Source organism: Lissotriton helveticus, chromosome 10 (assembly GCF_964261635.1).
Source record: "Lissotriton helveticus chromosome 10, aLisHel1.1, whole genome shotgun sequence".
NCBI lineage: Eukaryota > Metazoa > Chordata > Amphibia > Caudata > Salamandridae > Lissotriton > Lissotriton helveticus.
In genome coordinates this window covers 915,701,588-915,723,778 of record NC_136071.1, presented here as the reverse complement: position 1 = coordinate 915,723,778, position 22,191 = coordinate 915,701,588, and the positions used below count along the sequence as shown (strand labels likewise).

The 22,191-nt window shown below is 44.8% G+C and overlaps 1 protein-coding gene across 1 annotated transcript in view; it reads left to right on the top strand.

Annotated features, from left to right (window-relative positions):
* Positions 1-13,826: 13,826 nt before the first annotated feature.
* LOC144784639 (macrophage mannose receptor 1-like) overlaps positions 13,827-22,191 on the top strand; it is a 949,320-nt gene continuing 940,955 nt past the window's right edge. Inside the window, exon 1 of the mRNA XM_078663568.1 lies at positions 13,827-13,977. Within this exon, the coding sequence (XP_078519694.1) occupies positions 13,920-13,977 (58 nt within the window). The 5' untranslated portion in view covers positions 13,827-13,919. The remainder of the gene's footprint in view (positions 13,978-22,191) is intronic.

Below are 22,191 nucleotides of genomic sequence, written 5' to 3'. Positions count from 1 at the left end.
CACATGAGTCTTGACCAAGCTTCCCTCGGGCACAGTCCATGCTGAACTGTCAGGCCCTACCTGGACCGGAAACTAGCATCCTGGGACCAGTTTTTGAGTTTCCCTCCTCATCAGCCATGCTAGCTTGACTCCAGTGGCATGGAGAGCATTGGACCAATGTCTGGGCATACCCAGCCATCTCGGGGTGACAAGTGCAAAAAGACCAATTGATGGACAGAATGGTGAACAATGTCAAACATTAGCCCCAGTCCAGTGATCTGGGTCTAAAGCCATCGTTTTTTTGTTCCCCTTGGCATTCGAGTTTAAACCCAGCCATAGGCAAATCAGTCTTGACCCTTTTCCCCATGGGAAAAGTCCAGTCCGATCTGTCTGGCCAAGTCCTCCCTGGACCGGAAACAAGCATTCTGGGGTTGTTTTTTTTTAGTTACATGTCAAAAACTTTTATTAAGCGCTTAAACATTTGCGATATATAGATAATAAGGAAGTTGTCCCACTTCCCTTAGGGAGGCCAGTCCACTTTAACTTTTGTTCAAATGTACTTTCACATATACATTCCATTGGGTAGGGATTCAAAGTTACTTGCTATGCGTGGGTTAGTCACAGTTTTAATGGGGGGGCTTTCAAAGAGTACCGTGGGGAAGGAGGGATTTGTTTTACAGTTCTTCCTCCTCTATTTCCTTTTTGTCCTTGGCTGCATAGTTCCTTAGTACGCTGTGCAACATCCTGTGGCATACTTACCTGCTTACCTCTCCGTTTGCCACCAGGGGCGTCCTAACATACAGGAGAATATCCTTCACACAGCAGATGATTCTCCAACACCCCTGGATAGCTCCAACTGTGTGTGTCTGTGGAAACAGCCCATACTGCACGGACTGATGTGCTATGTTCGTTTAGGGGATGTGGGATTCCAGGTCTTGTCTTAAGGCAGCCCATAGTATCTGGGTGAAGGGGCAGGCCCAGAAAAGATAGTATGCAGTTTCCTCTATGGGACATCCCTTTGGGCAGTCTCTGTGCAGGAACTGCTATGCATGAATGACCTTACTGGCAGACCCCCCCTTCACAGCCATCCATGCAATGCCTTTGTGTCTGTTTGACAAGTTTGGCAAGGATACATTTCCCCACACATGTGCTGCCATTGCCAGTGGTTCAAGATTACTCCACAAACCTTTTTACCTCCCTATAGTATCATGGGAGGTCCCAGTTAAATGGCACTGCGTTTTCCCACTTATCGTACCCCAGTGTTCTCCACACCGGGAAGAGGGAAAAGAGGGACACCTTGTGGGATGAGTGGTCCTTGTTCTTATTTGACAGGGTTATTTGCACGCAGCCACTCACAAAGAAGGCCCTGAGGATTGTTGGGATGTCGGGGACTGCCTTCCCCCCTTTGCAGTACTGCTTGTGCGTGACTGACCTTTTAACCCTGTCCATCTTCGAGTGCCAGACAAAATGGAACACAATGCTATTTAGTGCCCGTACTACGTTGGCCAAGGTTGGCCAGGCCTGTGTCACGTACTGCAGCACGGGCAGTGTATCTTTTCTGAGCACCAGAGCCTTTTCTTCGATGCTCAAGTTTCTCAAACTCCAGAGACCCAGTTTTTGCTTCACCTTGGCCAGATGTTCGTTCCAGCTCTTTACAGCTGCCCCCGGTCCCCCAAACCAGATGTGAGAATCTTTACCAGTTCTGCCTCAATTGGGAAGGGGAGAGGCTCATTGCATAGGTCCCATCGCCCAAAGAAGAGTTTCACCTGCGTTTTGTCCACATTGATTTTTGGCCCTGATGCCTTGCTGAAGTCCTTATATACTTCCAGCAGGGATTCGACCAATTTACCAACTGCGCAGAAGAGGGTGACATCGTCCATGTACAGCACACACTAGACCTCTTTCTTCACGTCGCCTGGTGTCAGGATCCCTCTGATGTTCGTGTTCTCCCTGATGTACTCAGCGAGTAGCTCTATAACCAAAGCAAACAGAGAGGGTGAGAGCAGGCAGTCTTGTTTTACCCCAGACCTGATAGGAAAGGGGTCTGTTTTACAACCTTTCAAAATGACTGAACTGAAGACGTCTTTATATATTATTTTAATGTAACTGCAAAACTGCTCCCCAGCCCAAAACCGTGCATTCACATTTCCATGAACTCATGGGAGATGCAGTCGAAGGCCTTCTCCTGATCTAGACAGAACTAGCTCTTCCATGGTGCACTTGAGTCTATTTTTGGGATACCAGACAGAAACATTTCTAAATGATCTCCCTCTGACTTCTTATCTGAATAGATGTCCCCATAGAAGTCTGTCACTCCACCAGGAGTTTTGCTGTATCATAGAACCATGCTTCCCCAGCCCAGGCCCAAATCATCCACCTGTTTCTAGAATGCAGTTGAAATCCCTACACATCAAAATTGTTCTTGGCCTGAGATGCTGAAACAGCTTGCGTCACTTGCCTACATCACGAAGGACATACACATTAATAGGTCTATCTGGCTCTCCTGCCCACGATCCACCAACGATAAGAGCCTGCTGCCCTCCAGTTCAGTGACTGAGTCCTCTGGCTAAGGTAGCCACTCATACAGACCTACTTCTGTTCCCCCAGACCAGAAGGAAGGCCCAAGGGTCCACTGCTGTTCTTTGCTTTTGTATGATGTTGCGAAATCTATCGAGGCGCCGTTGGAACCTCCTTCGTGTGCCGCGGGTGCCGAAATAATATCGCCGATTTATTGGGCGTACTATATGGTGGACCATTGGGATCATCTATAGATTCAACTGCACTCCTCTGACACATTGTGTGTCACCCGAAATTTGTCTGTGGCAAGTTGGAATTATCCTGACAGCCATCAATTCCTGTTTGGCTCGTCGTTTTTATACAGATTTGTTATGCTCAAGCAAATTTAAGTCCTGAAGATGACCGTACAATAACACAGCAGTCGAAACGCCGTCTACGCTTTTTGTGACCATAATTATTTAAGGACACATTATTTATGTTTGTGTTGTTCTTTACACATGTAATGTTTTTGTTAAGCCACTTGTTTGGTTTGTGATGTGTCTGTTTTTTGTATACCAACATTTTGTCTTGAGCGCAACTGTTCTTTTTAATTCCTGATACATGCAATAAATTATAATGTTTTTTGATACGCAATACTTTTCTGAATGTATGAATTGATAGGCTTCTTCTTCCTTCTTTCTCTATTTATTTATCATTTTTTATTTTATTGGATGTGTGAAGTTGCATAATTTATGAGACCTTTCTCCTGAACCTCTTGTTAGGTGTATTGATCGTTTGTCCCTGGTTCAGGGTTGTTGGACAACCCCTGTAGCTTCTAAATGTTGCGAAGGGGATGGCACATTTATATTCATGAATCCTGTATACATCACATTCCTGGATGGCAAGAAAACTCAAAGTATTAGCACATCTGTGCCTGTCTCTAATACTTTTGACATTTACAGAAAATAAGGAAATAGCCATCATAAGTTTTTAAGAGTTTAACTTAATACTTAAAGACTAATTATCAAGTCAGAGCAATTGGTTAAAAATGCAAGTGACAAGGCTACTTATAGTGATGATCAGGCTCCTGTTGGGTCTCTGGTGCTTGGACTTCCTGCTCGGCCGCTGTTGCTTGTTGATGATCGATGGCTGACCCACACACTCGGCTGAGCTTGGGGACTACCACCTCCAGGGTGATGGGTGGGCCTTGTTCTCGCTCTCCACTGGAGGTCTCTTCCTGTTCTACTGTTGTTGGCGATGGGGGTGGGGACGCTTCATGATGTTTGCCAGTGCCCTCCTCTCCCTTAGCACTTTCCATGCTTGCTCGAGTTGGTCATCCCGGCTGTCTTTTAATGACTGATCTTCCTCTTATGAATTCTCAAGCACGAAGTAGAGGTTGTGGCTGATCATGACTTGCTTGCATGTTTTTCTTGTATACTGTGAGGTGCTGTGCCTCTTTTTCCTGTTCACCTGTTTTGTCAAGGGGACCTCACTCTGGTCCTCTGTGGCAGGTTGGGCAGAGCTTTCTGTGGCTCACAGGGCTCAGGGATGGCAGGGGGGATATCTTTGAGGTCTGTAGCTCTGGGGCCATGGTAGAGTCTGGGTTCGTGCTGTTTGGAGCCCTTCCCTCTCCCAGTTCCCTTGGCCCACCTTGGGGCTGGAGGCCTGGTCTCATCCGTCTCCTCCTGTTGGTCTCTCCATGGAGGTTTGGAAGCATGGGTGTAGGATTTGGCTCATTTTGGGCAGTCCTTAAAGAGGTGGCCTACACCCCCACAGAGGTTGCATGGTGTTTCCTCTTTGCAGGTCTTTGCATGTTGCCTTCTTGTTTGTAGTTCCTGCATACTTGCATCTTGCAGGGATTGCCAGTGTGGCCTGATTTGCTGCACCTGTTGCATAGTTTGGGCTGCCCAGGGTAGTACAGGTATCCTGAGTCGCGCCCTAGGGAGAAGGTGGAAGGGGGTGGTGGATTCCATCTGGGCCGACGGGTCCTCCTTCAGCTTTGGATGTATGAGGTTACATCGCGAACTTTTACAACGCACACCGTTACAACACAATTTTTACAACGCAGATACATTTACAACGAATGCTTTTACAACGCATGACATTACATAGCAGATGCTATTACAACGCATGCCATTACAACGTAAGTATAGGTAAGTATATTATTTTTTTTTTAAATGTAATTTAGTAAAATTTAATTAATTTAATAAATTAAATTATTTTTTAATAATTAATTTGTAAATATATATACTTTAAAAAATAGTTTATTTTAAAAAGAACAATTATTATTAAAGAACTAATATTAAAAAATAATAAAATTATTAAAATTAATTATTTAAATTATTTAAAATTATTTATTTAAAAACTGAACCCTAAAAATACCTGTTACCCTGAACCCTTAAAATACCCATGTACCCTATAACCCATACCTAGCCCTGAAACCTAAAAATACCCCTGTACCCCAAAACCCAAATCTAGCCCTGAAACCTTAAAATACCCCTGTACCCCAAAACCCATACCTAGCCCTGAAACCTAAAAATACCCCTGTACCCCAAAACCCAAACCTAGCCCTGAAACCTAAAAATACCCCTGTACCCCAAAACCCATACCTAGCCCTGAAACCTAAAAATACCCCTGTACCCCAAAACCCAAACCTAGCCCTGAAACCTAAAAATACCCCTGTACCCCAAAACCCAAACCTAGCCCTGAAACCTAAAAATACCCCTGTACCCCAAAACCCATACCTAGCCCTGAAACCTAAAAATACCCCTGTACCCCAAAACCCAAACCTAGCCCTGAAACCTAAAAATACCCCTGTACCCCAAAACCCAAACCTAGCCCTGAAACCTAAAAATACCCCTGTACCCCAAAACCCAAACCTAGCCCTGAAACCTAAAAATACCCCTGTACCCCAAAAACCAAACCTAGCTCTGAAACCTAAAAATACCCCTGTACCCCAAAACCCAAACCTAGCCCTGAAACCTAAAAATACCCCTGTACCCCAAAACCCAAACCTAGCCCTGAAACCTAAAAATACCCCTGTACCCCAAAACCCAAACCTAGCCCTGAAACCTAAAAATACCCCTGTACCCCAAAACCCATACCTAGCCCTGAAACCTAAAAATACCCCTGTACCCCAAAACCCATACCTAGCCCTGAAACCTAAAAATACCCCTGTACCCCAAAACCCATAGCTAGCCCTGAAACCTAAAAATACCCCTGTACCCCAAAACCCAAACCTAGCCCTGAAACCTAAAAATACCCCTGTACCCCATAACCCAAAACTAAATGTATACTATTACTTAAATTAATTAATTTAATTTACATTTAAAAAAATGATTTAAAAAAAAAAACATACTTACCAATACTTACGTTGTAATGGCATGCGTTGTAATAGCATCTGCTATGTAATGTCATGCGTTGTAAAGCCATGCGTTGTAACGGATCCTGCGTTGTAATGGTGTGCGTTGTAACGGTGTGCGTCGTAATAGTTGCGTTGTAAGGGTTGTTTCCCTTCAGCTTTACCATCACTGTTCATTTATCATCCCAGATGCCTTCACCGTCCAGGTTGCGGGAGGGTTCTTTTGTCACTGTGCAGTGACGGTGTAAGAAGGTTGTCAGGTCTTGGATATTGACGTGTGTGTTGTAGACGTGTACTGTCATTCTCTTAACCTCCAGCATGAGCTGGCATTCCAGTTGGAAGTCAGAGAAAGGTTTCTCCTCTCATCGTGACCAGCACATCTGCCAATATCTTCTGCAGATTTGTTCAAACATGAACGTAAGCAGGTTGGTGCCTTTGGGTGCATCCGACATTATGCACCAGATTTCTGTTGTTGTGAAACCCATCTTAGTTACCAGCAGTTCTGTGAAGATCTTCCTGCTCAGCAGTAGTGTGAAGCCATCTGATTCCACCTTCCTCTGCAGGTTTACTGTGTGGTGGAACCATCGGTTAATTGGTCTGCTCATCTTGCTGTTCTGTTGTGCTATGCCCAAAAGAGGGATTCCTCAGGGAGTTGGCAGCAGGTAGGTTATCCTCAAAACCAGTAGATGGGTGGAGGACGCAGGCAGACCCTCAGCTATAGCAGGGTGAGGGTCCCACAAATCAGGCAGGGGGCCCAGAAGGGGCTGGCAGGGGTCTTCTTCAGGGTGGCAAGGGATCCCCAGCTGGTGGACAGCACCAGCAGGAAGCCCACAGCAGCCAGGCAGTCCACAGCAGGCAGGCAGTCCAGAGCAGGTAGGCAGGTAGCCTTATCAGTCAAAGCCACCTAGCAGGTCGTTCTGGGACCAGTTTTGTGGTTTTCACCTATTATCAGCCAGGCTAGCTTCACTTCAGTGCCATGGAGAGCACAAGCCCCATGTCTGGGCATACCCGCCCAGCTCCAGGTGACAAATGCAAAAAGAACAATTGATCGGCAGAAAGTTGAACAATGTCAAACATTCACAGCAGTATAGAGATCTGGGCCTAACTCCATAATGATTTTGTTCCCCATGCCATTCCATTTTAAACCCTGCCATATGCAAATCAGTTTTAACCTGGGACCGGTTTCGGGATTTATATTGTTCAGCATTCCATCCATCAATTGTTCTTTTTGCATTTCTTGCACTAAGTGGGAAAGGAATGCCCAGACGTGGGTCTCATGCTCACCATGCCACTGGAGTCAAGCTAGCCTGGCTGATGAGAGGTGATACTCCGAACTCGGCCCCAATATGCTTGTTTCAGGTCCAGGGGGGACCTGGCCTGGCAGTTCGAGGTGGACTGTTCCCAAGAAGAGCAGGGTCAAGACTGACTTGCATATGGCTGGGTCTAAATGGGTATGGCAAGAAAAGATGGATTTAGGCCCAGATATCTGTGCTGGGGGTGAATGTTTGACATTGTTAAGCATTCTGTCCATGTTGATCTTTTTGCACATATAAATGTTAAAGCATTGTATATATAAATGTTAAAGCATAAGGTATTAGAGTTCTAATATGGTAACACACAATGCCAAAATAGGAAATAGTAGAATGTTAAGGTTTGTTAACTGCCTTGCAGTGCTACAAGAGTCAAGTAGAAGCCACAACTATCATTCCAGAGAAAGTGCTGAAGTTTGAGGTCGTTATTCAAGACATGGGGAGAAGTGTTAGTGAACGTACTTATCCTTTATATGCTCTATAAGGTTTAGGCTCGGGACCGTTCCGACAAACAAATATCTAGTTTGGTGCAGAAACAGTGGCAGCTCCTCCCACTAAGGCGGAGGAACGTGGCCCTACTGCTTCAGCTGCAAAATGAATTTAAAAAAATGAATTATAACAGCGTTCATTATTATCATTTTGTTTTTTGTATCCAGCTTGCAGCTGAAGCCAGGCAGTTGGGGCTAGGCTCCCAGCGTCACGGGGAGGAGTGATGGCAGCATCTAAAGTGCACATGCCGCTTTGGCTGGCCATCTCGTGTCGGCCAACGCGCCATGCGCACTCTGTATGTTCTCCACACAGGCTGCATTCCAGCCTGGGTGGAGAACATGCACAGCCTGCCAGCCCCTGCCTGAGCACTGAAGCCTGGCACTCAGACCAATTATAAAGTTGCTCAGGCAGCATTGTGATTGGTCAGCGGATTTTGGGAGGTTGTGTGCTTCCTGCCAGGAGGACGGAGAAAGAAGAGGTGGCGGCCGGCGGTCCGCGGTAAAGAGGTAAGTGCTTTGTATTTTTATTTATTCCCCCCACCACCTTTCCTGGTTGGTAGCAGCCACTACTGTGCAGAAGGTACCAAAAGGGGAATGATAAATGTTATTCTTACATTGGTGGAAAATATACTGTTATGACTTTATGCTACTTTGCCACGTTTACCCAGGCCTGTAAACGCTTCTCTAGTTTAGGATAAATGGCACTTAATGCTTTGACACTCTATTTAAGGGCATGTGAGCAATCAATTGATAGTCCAGTGCCCTCCTTTTTAGGGCTCGGACTCCTCCCCACTGAAAGTGGGAGGAGTTTCGAGATCCTAATGTTAAAGAAGAGAAAAAAAAGTATCTCCTAGGGCTTTGGCGAGACAAATTCCACACATTCCTTAGCGTGTTCTGTCATCTGGCCAGTGATTCGTCTTCGTTGTGTTGTCGTTTTAATAGGCTTGAAGTGATAGGGTAAATGTAGTTTTGTTCCGCCATCTTGGGCATATTTCGTTCGTGCTCGCGCAAAGAAGTACATTACTTATAATTAGGAGCTGTCAGGGTGCCTCCATAAGTGAATCCAGATGGCCGGGCGCGTTCACCATTCAGCAGCGCTCAGCGCGCAGCTGCTGCATGCCAGGCCGGGAAAGGGCTTCATCAGCCTCACTCCTCCGGATCACAAACTCGGATCCTCACCATGATGGAACACACCCCTTGCTGATCTAAACTGTTCCAGTTCAGACTGGGCTTCCACACGCAACTCTTATTTCAAAGTTCAGGTAAGGTAAACCGAACTGCAACTCCAAGCTATATTTGTTTTTTTGGTTTCGTAATTGAGGGCAAGACCGAACTTTGCAAAAAACACAGGCTGTGAACACATTGTGTGTGTTTTAATGTTGCACTTCGTTGTAAATCCTTGACATACCTTTTTTTGCACTTTGGCTGCAGCTTGTATAAATGCGTAAACAGTGTTTACCGCACCATGTATCATTCCCACAGATATATTGAGGCGGTTCTTACTGCAAAACTCAGAATTAAGAGACCAGCACGAACTCCTGTTTTCACGGGGATAAGCATTAACCTCCAATTTATAAGTGGGACCAATGCAGCCACTGGCCCGTCCCAAAACTGAGCTATAACTGAAAGGAGTGAACCTCAACGTCAGTGGGGGATAAGCACAGAGTTTGGAAGGAATGCCAGGAAAATGAATGGCATGGAACTCGTCCTAAAGCCGGATACGGAAATGCCACTTTACAGTTACTTGCGCTCTACACAAATGAGAGTCCTTGTGTATTTTTGGAAGCCGGCAATCACCGACCCCAAGCTAAAGCGCGGCTCCCGAGCCTGGAAATATTGACTTGGCTCCTAATTGTGTCTGAATTAGCTGCTGTTCACCGAGGTCACAGGAACGTGCATTGTGAAGTGAACCCGAGGTTAGACTAGCACTTAGGGGAGAGCATTTTCTGACACGCATCACTTTTCTTGGCTTCAGTAAAGGGCAAAAGCAGCAGTGGCGAAAGCAACGATTTCAAACGCCCTAATGCAAGCAAGGACAAAAGGCGCCTCTGATCGCAGTTAGCTTATGAAAATATAGCAAAAATTGTTGTGCATGGTGTCCCTTGCCCCCCTAAGGCCCTGGTGCCACTGAACCCACTGTATTATTGATAGCTACTCCCCTAAATACAAGACACAGGTAAAAAACGAGTGTGGGATCTACTTCAGACAGCCTACCCCCATTCACACGGTACCTTTATTTGGCTACCCAGTAAAGAGCCGATATCACACGGTGAAAGGCAAGGTGAGCTGGAAATCACCGCACAAAGTGAGTTTCCAGATCAAGCTGCAGTCTCAGCTGAAATCTATCACAGGTTTGCAACCTTCCCATGACTCTCTAAGGCCTGCACCTTTGAATACCGCTCCTTGTCTGGTCTCCTATTGACAGGCCAAAGTTCCACATTTGCCCCAAAGGCCACCCCCTCTCCAAGGTCCATACAACTCTCTCACACAGTGAACAATGATTGCATGTTGGGATTTGTATGTTGTAGCAAAACGCGAAACTACACTGCAGAGCTATCCAGCTGTGATGTTTATGAAGCTATTATTAATACAGTCCAAAAAGAAACCAGATTTAGTACTGCCATTAAACACTCTTCATTAACCTGCTCTCCACACGTATGGTTTCTAATATGGCAGGATATTCTTTGCTCAATTCACTTGCATTTAACTGAAGGACACATCTCTATTATGTAGCAGGGCATGCTGGGCATAGGATACCCTGCTGCTTGCACATGAAACCACCATAATTCTACACCAGTAGGAGCCAGAACTTCCACTCAGAAGCATTTTCCATTGCCCACATGTTCTAGGTTCACCTTCTTCGGTCATTGGTCTGCCTCACTTTGCCTGTATACGTTTTGTTCCCCCTTCTTGTGTCAAATACCTCAAGGAAAGAATTGGGGACTAATGGGTAGACAAAGCTCAGACCTGACTTTCATTGCTAATGTATTAGTAATATGTCCACAAGAAGGTGAACATCTATTGTGCCTGCAAAAAAGAAGAACACAGGGCTGCAAGTGAAAAAAATACACTGCATGGGTTAGATAAAAATAAAGGTTTTGAAAACGAAATTTATTTTGTATTTTTTACCCTCTTAAAATACTCCCATGAGGTAAGAGAATTACCTTTGGAATCCATTTTTTACTACCATAATGTATTCTCAAATTCCAAAACCAGAGATCCCTACAATGACTACTACAGCTTTATCCTGCCTAAAGCAATACCTCTATTACTAATAAATCCATAAGAAGGCAGAGAAGTTGGATCTGTCAAAGAAGGGTTTCTTGCATTTTATGTCGAAGTCTGCCATACATTTTGGGGACATGCCAAAAGCTTACCTATGAATGAACTTCGTCCATTGTTTACCATTGGGCTGGTGTTTTGTCACTCATGCTTGCTGTCTATTCACTGGCTTTATTTGCTTTAGCTCGACGACTTGTGTTTATCCCTCCCGCAGAGCCTAGCTGGTTATCATCTCCCTGACGGGCTCCTTCTATGCTTACAACAGTGTCAGCTTTCATTTTTGTGAAGCACTCCATGACAGTGCATGTGTTTTCCATCTGTCTCCTTTGTGTGCTTCTCTTTCCACCTTCAGTGGTCAAAGTTGTTTCTCTCCAGTGTTCTCCTGTCCCTTCTGCCTTCCACGTTGTTGTCTCTTGCCTGAGTCCTTCTGTTCCCACACGGTCTCCCTCTGTGTTGTTTTATCCTCTGCCTTCTCCCCAACCGTGTTTTTACCCCACGCGCCACATTAATTTCTCTTGCTGGAGTGCTGTTTCACCCCCCCCCCCGAAGCTTCTTTCAGTCCATCAACCCTCACTTTCCACGTTGGTTTTTCTTCACCCACCCTCCCTCCGCTGCTGCTTTAGTTTAGTGTCCCACACCCTCCATTGCAGCTGTTTCTTTTTCCCTCTACCTACCTCCCCCTCCATTGTCGAAGTCGCTTTTTCACTGATATCCCTTTTTGTCACCTTCCCTCCCTTTGTAAACACCATTGCTTTTTCCCCACCCAGCCTCCATCTGTTGCTACAGTTGTTGCTGTTCCTTTCCCCGCCCACTTATCCTCTATTACTACTGTTGCTTAGTGTCCGTAACCCCTTGATTGCCATTGTTGCTTTTTTTGTTGCCAACCTTCCCTCCGTTACTGCTGCCGACTAGTGTGCACCCATCCTCCTTCCATTGCCATTGTTATTTAGTGTGCTTCCATGCTCTTCCTCCACCGCCATTGTTGCTTTTCCCCCCGCATATTCTCCCTCACCTCAGGTAAAACATGCCATAAAGAAACAAATTAGGCCCGGCTTGCATTGTGATTTACAGGCCACACCCACATGCTTTGCCAACGTTTGTGAGCAGTTGAAGGAAGATAAAACTCAGTACTTAATAGCAGCTGTGGCTCTGAAGAAGGAGAATCGCTCCCGTCATGTTCACAGTGTGAGCTGTGTGGTGGAAGCAGGGGAGAAGAGCTCCCGTCATGTTCACAGTGTGAGCTGTGTGGTGGAAGCAGGGGAGAAGAGCTCCCGTCATGTTCACAGTGTGAGCTGTGTGGTGGAAGCAGGGGAGAAGAGCTCCCGTCATGTTCTCTCTCTCTCTGCGGTGGCGGTGCAGAGTGGCGGTGCAGAGTGGCGGTGCAGAGTGGCGGTGCAGAGTGGCAGTGCGGTGGTGCAAAGTGGCGGTGCAGAGTGGCGGTGCAGAGTGGCGGTGCATAAGAAGGACATCACAGGCAAGTGGTGCAATATTCGCACATTCACAAGGAGATCACTAGCAGTACAGTACACACCACATGAACACACTCCATAACACATAGCAACAATACATTGGCATTTACAATGCCATTAGCTCAAACTCAAATAAATCCGAGCCCGATTGCATTTCTAATGCTTGTTAATGATGGTTTGGCCGAAAGCAAAGTACCAGGTGGTGCTATAAGTGGCTAAATATGTATATAATAGGGTTGTACGCTGTTAATTATTATAGATTTTTGTTACAATTAGTTTTATACACATTTTGTTTCTGTACAATTTCCATCACTCTCGAGAATTTTACTTGGTGACGAGTAGTCATCTTAGTCATAGTAAGACTCAAAGGGGGTGGGAGGGCGGAATAGAAAGTACATATTTACAGAAAGTGTTACAAAGAAACACCACAACCTTCCAGCCGATCCTGGGCAGTTATTTATTAACAGGAAATGTACTACGGTTGGGCTAGGGCAGGGGAGGAAAATAAAAGGGGGAAATCGGGCCAGCCTGGTTGCCCTCAGGGTTGGATTGGTAAGGCAGCAGGCACTCGGGCAGTATGTAATGGGCCGGTATTGGAGGTGCAGCTGTGGGCTGCTTTTTCTGGCCAGTTTGGTGGGCGAGTTAAGCTGTGCCTGGGCTGTTGAGATGCCGCCTGAAGCCGAATGGAAGCCTGAGCGGCCGTTCCGGAGGCAGGTGGGACTCAGTTACATACCTCCGTCTCATCAACGGGGCAGAGGTGTTATTCTCATTTATTCGTAGGACCGGCCCATTAATGAATGTAGATTGAGCAGGGGCTGAGCAGAAGTGTCCTCACGTACATCCAGTTGTAGTTCACTGGTGTAAAATATTCAGTGCACAAAACGTCCTGGTAACACCTTTTTTCACAGTGATGTTAATTAAACATGTCCCCCCTCCTACTTTTCATAATACCTAAAAATTGCGAAAAGGCACAGTCCGCAAATTTGGGCCTTTTTTTTTTTTTTAGAGTGCCCGGGTCTATTGTTGATTCCAGTCCAACACTGGTCGCCTCTATCTACACGAAATGGCATCTTCCCGTGCTGCTGGTGCGGATACAATAAGTGTCCATTGTCCTTTAACCCCGGCCGGCTTCATGTCATTTGCCGTTTCCGTGTTTTAAGTGCTGCGCGAGCTCAGCAAGTATGCTATCGGGTATCTATTCCCGCGGCCCTATAACAAAGACCTGCAGAAAGCAGGCCCGAGCTATCTGCCGCCGTCCCGGATTGTCCCTGACTTCCGAGGACAGCGTTTCCTCGTCCGTAAAATCAGCGCCGTAAGCACCGCTTGACGCGCGGATTCCTGTTGTTTGGCAACACCCCATGTGACAGGATATTTTCTTATCACCAAGAGGCCACATCTTCCCAAAGATTCCCATAAACCTTCAAAAGCGAGGCAAGGCGGGTGGCTGCAGAGGTGGTTTAGCTGGGACTCTTGAAGCCGGTCTCGTGAACATACACTTCTGTATTTATGGGAACTAATTTATGAAACAGCTATCATGAAGGCCTTCCTGTTGGCGCTCTTCCTGTGCTTCCTGCAGCCTGCACTTCAGCTGGGTAAGTGCCCCCGACTTTCCCGAATGTTGTACGCACCAGGAAAGATGCTATTCCAAATGTACAGCCTCGTCGAAAAATGTGACCTTAATGTTAAAGTCTCCAGCAGGTGAATGACACAATATGTCTCACAACCCGAGTTGGCGTCATCAAACAAAGACACCTTCCAGGGTGACTCTTGTATGGTGATGGTTAGTGATGGAAGGACCGGAGAGAGGCCCTTTAGTGCCTCAGATAGTTAGCATTAGTGTTTATTTTGTCCCTTCTCTTGTGTTTGTTTACCCGTGGAATGTACTTTAATAATAACACAGCACTAATTGTAACATTATTCTGGTGGTACTAGCGCGCTGTTTTCAGGTACTATGCACGATTTGGTTTTTTCTAGTTACGTCACGCCTTTCCAAAAATATGCATTACCTGTAGCCAAAAGGTCGCTGGGTGGAGGATTGTCTTCTTGTGACAGGGAGGTGTATCTGCTGAAGACCCCGCGCCAATAAAAGATAATCAATATTCATTCTGAGTGCTTGCCCAGCGAGAATTATTGGGAAGTTTCCAAGTATAGCAGGTTCCAAGAATAACAGATTCCTCTTGTTTACCAGGAGATGGCGCTGTAGATTATGATATGCATAACAAATACCGACAAAGAGGGAAAGAGAACAAGGGAGTGGGCAAAGGGGGGAGACAGAAAGGGAGGGGGGGGGGGGTGACTGCTTGGAGAGAGAGAAAATAACTTGTAAAAGTCAAGGCTAGATGGGTAAAAGGGCGAAAGAGATAGAAAAAAAAGGAACGAGTGTGCCAGATAGGCTGGAAAGTGGTTAGCTGAGGGATAGAAAGAATGTGACAGACAAAAACAAGAGTTAAAGAATGAGAGGAGAGGCAGTTGAGAATGTGAGAATTTAAAAGACCATTGCGAGAATAGCGACCCTTAATACTGATTTCAGATTAAAGTACACTGATTCATAAGGTTGGATAGATTGTTCCTGAATGACACTAACTGGTGTCCATGACTCATCAAATAACGTGGTTATCTGAAGTAGTAAGAGCAGCTGCAGTAAAGAGCAGAGCAAATGAGTCCGATTTCCCGGGAGCAGTCAAGTGTTTCCAAAGATATTTATTTCCTATGAGACTTGAGTAATCTGTGTAGATTAAGTTTGTGTGCTGCATTTTTTTTGGTGCACTGCGATTGGACCTGGACTTTTGTTGACACAAACAGCACCACTAGGTAGATGTGGGTTCGTGGAGGACTGTGGGTTTGGCCATTGATGCTACCATTATTGCCTCTGGTCTCACTCCATGAGTGTGGCTGAGAATTAGGAAATGGGGGTGTGGAGGAAGGTGAGTTTGTGGCACCATGAGCAGTCAGGATGGTAGATACGGTATCAGTGTCAATTTTTCTAGCCATTGTGTAAGCTTTTAGGGCCTTCATGGTATTAATCGGGTGAAGATATGGAGGTGCAAATCTGAAGATTGGATATCCGCTGTCCCATTTTCATTCAGGGTGATGTGAAATTTACATTTCTAGTTATAGTAGTTTGAGGTAATACGTTTTTTCCTGTAAGGTATTCTCGTGTTTCTGAGACCAATAAGGAAGAAAATAGTGTATCCTTCCCGGAAGGTATGTCCTCGAGTAAAAAAGGAGTAGGTCAATTTTAATGAAGACAAGGCCCAGAAAATGTCATGTGCCACTATTGAAGGATTCTCGACTGGCAGTCAGGCCTCTGTGGCATTTGAGTATAGTTTTGCTTAGACCAGAGTGTCTTAGGTGATGTTACATGCATACCAAGGGCTAATCTGAAGCTCTATTTGTTTTAGGTTTGGTAGTCACTATAGGATCATACAAAAATAGTCTGGCTTTTAAACTTGAAAAGCAGATGAAGTACAGAAAAGATGCAATAATCAGCCTTATGATGTCAGTCAGTAGAGAGAGAAATGCTTTAGTAAGATGTCACTTGGTGTAAAAGCTGCGCATCAGATCAGTATAACCTCACATTTGGTTGCCTGTGAATTGAAGTACAAAATCACTGTTCATTAAAAGATTACTGGTGCAAGTTCACCCTTTGTGCAACATCAAAAGGGGCGCAGAGATACTTTTTGATGCAGAAACACATTTCAGAGCAGTACTCACCTTAGGTCCAGAAACAGATGTAGGTGCCAATCATTCTTTGTGCAAAGCCAGAAGGAGTGTGGTACCATTATTATATGCAACATCACTGTATGCAGGGGAACGTCCAGGAGCTAAATGTCTCAATAGATGTAAAATGTGTACATTAACATGACATCACATTTGTCACATTGAACTGCAAAATTATCCTTGGTGCAAGTGTGGGAAATCTTTATGAAGACAAAATCATTTATGTAATTAATTAAATTATTTAAAAATACTTTTGTCACATGTCTTTCACACAATACAAATATTAAACACATATTTGGATTTGCAATGTGAAAACAATTGCATTTTTCTGTTACTCTTCTTTCAACACCCTTGATGAAAGGTGTTGGAAATTGGGTTACTGGTTGACTAGGTTATGAGCACTGGTCAATCAGCAACTACAATCCTAGGCAGGGTAAGTGGCAGGCAAACCCGAAATTAACCAGTGCTCATCCTCCAGTAGCTTGGCACTGAGCAGTGAGGCTGTGTGTAAAGTAGTTTTGCAACACTTCAAACAGTAAAACAGTGAAACACCACACAAAAACATTCCACACCAAGGTATAAAAATGGATCTGACTTATTTTAATAAAATAAGACCAAAATGACAAAAATCCAATGAGTAGAAGTGACTTTACTGAATTTCAATATTTTTAAGTAAAGTAGCGCCAAAGAGCACAAAACGCTATTGGGGATATCTGGTCGCCCCAGGCCGGGACAAAGTCATAAATATAGAGCGATGGTGCGTGGGCCAGCTACAGAGACCCAGCTAGGTCTGCTGAACCAAGTACCTTAAAGCCTGGTTGCGCAGCGTTGCGTCGATCCGCATAGAAGATATGTCACGTAGCGAGGAAATGCCTCGATTCCGAAACATGGCGAGGCTGCGTGGCGAGGTCCAGTTGCATCTATGTCGGGGGTCCTGCCAACAGGGCTTGTGATGCAAAGTCCGGTGTCGAGGATGAGAGGTGCAGCAGAGGTGATGCAGCGATTCTAATGAGCAGTGACGCTGCGATGTGAAGTTTTGTGGTTGAGGCTGCAGACGAAGAGAGATGCAAGAAGTTTGCATTGAGAAAAGCGTCATGTAGCGGCGGTTCCAAAGGCGACGTGTCTGTCCCAAAATGCGGGAGGCATCGGCGATTTGAATCTTTTGCGATGAGTCCAATCCACGCAGAAGTGGAAATGTGGTGGTTCTGTTCGGTGTTGCACCGCTCAGCCAAGGAGATGTATCGGTTCTGCTTGGGGATGCGTCGCTCAGCAGAGAAGATGCGTCGGTTCCACCGGCAAGCCCCTTAGGCCCACTTCCAAAAGTCAAGGAAAGGGATGGCACCACTTGGCAGCGTAGACTCACAGATATCCGAGTCAAGCTGTTGGTAGCCTGTTTTGTCCCTGAGGCTACGGAGCAGATGGCCAGCCAACTAGCCATTGGAGTCACTCTGGGTTCTGGGGTCAAGAGCTGCAGGTCCAGTCCCTCTCATTCAAGCAAAAGGGAAGCAGACAGCAGATCAGCACAGCAAACCAAGAGTCTAGCAGAATGCAGTTCAGCAGAGTGGCAGTCCCTCAGCAGCACAGCAGTCCTTCTTCTTGGCAGAGTATCTATAGGTCGAGAAGTGTACTGAAGTGGTGGTGTCTGAGGTCCAGTACTTATACCCAGTGGTGCCTTTGAAGTAAAGGATGCTTCAAAGACATGCATTTGAAGTGCACAGAGGTCTTCCCTTCCTGCCTTGGCCCCAGACTCACTACAGGGGGTAGACAGCCCTTTGTCTGTGGACAGGCCACAGTCTATTCAGGAGTAAGTGAGGCTTCCCACCCATTCTGCCAGAGATGGCCCTTCTGAGACTCATCTAAGCTCCCATTGTGTGTGGCTGTCTAGGAGGAATACACAAAGCTCAACTGCCAACTACACCCGGTCGTGTGATCAAAGACATGCTAGAGGCACCAAATGGTTTAAGCCAGAAAATGCCAACTTTCTAAAAGTGGCATTTTCAGAATTGCAGTTTTAAATCCGACTTCACTATAAGTTTGAATTTTAAATTGGGATTTCAGAGGCACCAGACTTAAAGGGTTATCCCTTTCCAATTGGAAATTACACTTATACAATGTAATAGGGTAATCCCAATGTTATCATATGGGTGGGATAGAGCTTGCGGTAGTGGAAAACAAGTGTGAGAGTTTTTCACTGCCAGGACATATAAAACATACAAGTACATGTCCTGCTTTTTAAATATATTGCACCCTGTCCTCTTGGTTGTCCAGGGCCTACCTTTTGGGGTGACTTATATGTTTAAAAAGGGATGGTTTGGTCCTGGTAAAAGGTGTAGTTTACCAGGTCGACATGGCAGTGTAAACTGCAAACACAGGATCTGCAATGGCAGTCCTAAGACATGGTTAAAGGGCTAATTAAGACGTTGGCACAAGCAGTGCTGCATGCTCACTAGTAGCATTTAATTTGCAGGCTCTAGGCACATGTAGTACACTTTACCAGGGATGCCTAAGTAAAAATGTGTATGAACCAATGTTTAGAGGAGACAACACAATCACTTTAGCACTGCATATCAGTGATACAGTGTGTAGAGTCCTCTTACCAGCAAAAATGAGATCAGAAAAGTGGAGGTGCAAGGTGAAAATTTGGCGGGAAGACCATCCTAAGGCTCTCAGATTTAACATGAGGCACCTGGTGATTTCACGGCTGGGAGCATTTGCTGTGCAAGCACAAATCACATCAAGGTGTAAGATCACTTTTTGCTGCAAATTCACATTTGGATATAAAATCACTAATGTTGCAAGAAGCATTACGGTATCATATTTAGAAGCAAAATCAGACCCGTATGTTAAATCAAGTAATGTGTCAAATCACCTGAGGTTAAACATCAGCAGGAGTTTGGAAACTCTGTTAATGAGCACAGATCATATTCAGAAGTACAAACACATTTTAGTGCAAATTCACATTTAGATGCAGAATTGTCATTGGTATGCAGCATTAAAAAGAGTGTGGAGCGACATCTGGAGGAGAAAGGTGACACCGAACCTGCATGGCTATGGGTAGCACTCTTTGAGCAGGCGACTAACACATCTAATAGTCAGTAGCTAATGATGAAACTACAATTCCGTTTGTCCTGATCCAAAATGTGAACAAATGAGGATGATGCTTCCTTCAAGCAACAACAAAAAGTGTATCTCCCAAAGTCACTCAATTGTTTTTTGTGATCAAAGGCATTAGCTCTGGCAGGCAGAAAAAGCTGTCTACAGACAGTCCTAAAAATATATTGTATGAGTTGGGCATTTTCCTTGTTGACATATGCATTGTAATTTGTTGCAGTGCAACAGAGATTCTATTTTAATTCTGTCACAGGCCTATCATGTTAACCATTAAGCATTGCTGTCTGCTTGCATAGTTCAGACCTTAAGTGAAAACTAAATTGCCAAGCATGATTTGGTTTAAAGGCAGCTGTGGAACAAATTATAAAAATCAGATCCATATCATGTGAAGTCAATGAACGCTGCTTGCTTCCTTCTGAAGTGTACTGTACTATCACAGCACAAAAAATCAAGATAAGCTGAAAACTGGATCAAGGCATTGTCTGATACTGTGTATTGTCAGATGGTACGCAGATGAAATGCCCTCTACCTTCTATTTTTGTCCCTTGGTCTTTGGGCACTTGTTGCTCACTTGACTGGGTCAGGCTGTGCCGGTAAAGTTTCTCACCAGTCATACCCTCTCCTACTGCTAATATGGGTAATCAATTCTGCTGATATCTGATCGGGTTAAAGAGGATATGAGAACTGAGAAAGATGAGTAGATAAAGGGAGAGAGAGAGGGAAAAGGAGCGGGGAGGGATGGAGAGAGGGGCATAACAGATGACGGACACGAGGGTGTAAAATTGGGGGGAAGAAGAGATGGGAAAGAGGATAGAGGAAAATGAAATAGGAAAAGGGTGTTGTAAAAAGGATGGATGGGCATGAAAGAGTAGTAGAAAGGTCAAGAGGAGCAGAGGTTAACATACAGGAATGGACTGAGAGGAATGAGAGGTTAAGGGCAGACAAGAGATAACCTGTAAAACAGAAAGGGGTGAAAAGAAAAGAGAATGGTAAATGAGAGAAGAGCAGAGGTAAACTTTTAGAGTAGCAAGATGCAGACTTTTTTTAATTACAGTTGCGTCCCTTCATAGATGCATGGATGTTCACGTTGTTTTCCAAAAAAAGTTGAAATTCTTTAGAAGATTGTTGGCATCATCCGTGGAGTTAGCATAGCGAGAGACGCAGTAATATATTAGGTTGTCCACGAAGAAGTCTTTGCAGGATCTTCAGGTTTGGTCATTTCTTTTGTCTTAACCTCTGTTTGTTGGTAGGACGCTGATCAGGGAAGTAGGGATGACATGCTGGTAGGTCCGCACCAAGAGTATGGGTGGATTACATTGAATTGCTTTTTTTGAGCTTGTATTGTGTGGGAGGATAAATTCTTCCAAGAGGGTGATAGGGTGTGTTGGATGGACAAGTTGGCAAGGAGATCTGGTAATTAATCAGTGAAGTCCTTGTTATGTTATGAGTGCTTTTGTAGCATGCTTGTAATCCATGAGCGCATACAGGCGCTTTGCATGTGAGTAGGGGAGCCTATGGTGCCTTACTCGAAGAGCCAGGTCTACAGCATCTTGCATGATTCAAGTAGAGATGAAGAAGCTCTGGGGTGTTGTGGGAGGTTGTTCCATGCTTTAGGAGCAGTGTTCAAGAAGGGAATATATCCTGATTTCCTTTTGTGTTTGTTGGTAACGCATGCCACTGAGAGTCTGGTTGAGTGGAGCTGCCTACAATATAGGTGGAGAAGTAAGCACTGGTAAGGTAGGCAGGACCTGTGCAGGGCCAGACAGGGAACCCAAAGCAGACCTGGCAGATGTTGCCAGACCAGCCCCCTTACAGTGTGTAGCAAGTGTGCATACCTGTCCAGAAGAGAAGCTTGAAGTTGAGGGTTCTCCCCCCCCAAGAAAATTTGGCAATATATGGCAAACACTTCTGCTTTCTATAACACATCTATATATATAAAAACTAATGTATGTCTGTCTGTCTGTCTGTCTGTTTGTTTGTCTTTTATGAATTACTACACCATTCATCCGATCGCCATGAAACTTTGGGAAGTTGTTGAGTACACTCCCGCGAAGGTTTCTGGCATAACATTTGTTTAAATATTGGCCCCCCAGGGCCCTCATAATCTTTTGACTACTGATGTACGCACCAGACGGAAAAACCAAAAATCGTGTATCCACAAGCACTCGAATAAATAAATAGAATTAAAACACCATTCATCCGATCGCCATGAAACTTTAAATATCGGCCCCCCAGGGCCCTCATAGTCTTTCGAATACTGATGTACGCACAAGACGGAAAAACAAAAAATCGCCATGAAACTTTGGGAAGTTGTTGAGTACACTCCCGCGAAGGTTTCTGGCATAACATTTTTTTAAATATCGGCCCACCAGGGCCCTCATAATCTTTCGAATACTGATGTACGCACCAGACGGAGAAACAAAACGTTGTGTATCCACAAGCACTCGAATAAATAAATAGAATTAAAACACCATTCATCCGATCGCCAGGGAACTTTGGGAAGTTGTTGAGTACACTCCCGCGAAGGTTTCTGGCATAATTCTTTTTAAAATATCGGCTCCCCAGGGCCCTCATAATCTTTCGAATACTGATGTACGCACCAAACGGGAAAAAAAATTGTGTATCTACAAGCACTCGAATAAATAAATAGAATTAAAATGACACTTTGAAATGTTTTCCATATTAAAATGAATATGTTTCAATAAAAATGACACAATGTAAATAGAATGTTATCATAACGAGTTTCCTTGAATTTCCTTTCTTCGGAGATCGCAGCAACGTGTGACGGGGAAAGTAGTTTTTATTATAAATTCAAGTTTATTAGCTTTTAAAGCATAGTAAATGAAGAACGTATAGTGGATGTATGAATCATCTGAACTCAGGGCTAGGCAAAACCTGGAAGAAGGTACAAAAATGATCCAGCACACATATCCAGCTCACAGATTGATTTCAAAGCAAATGCCAAATAATGCGAG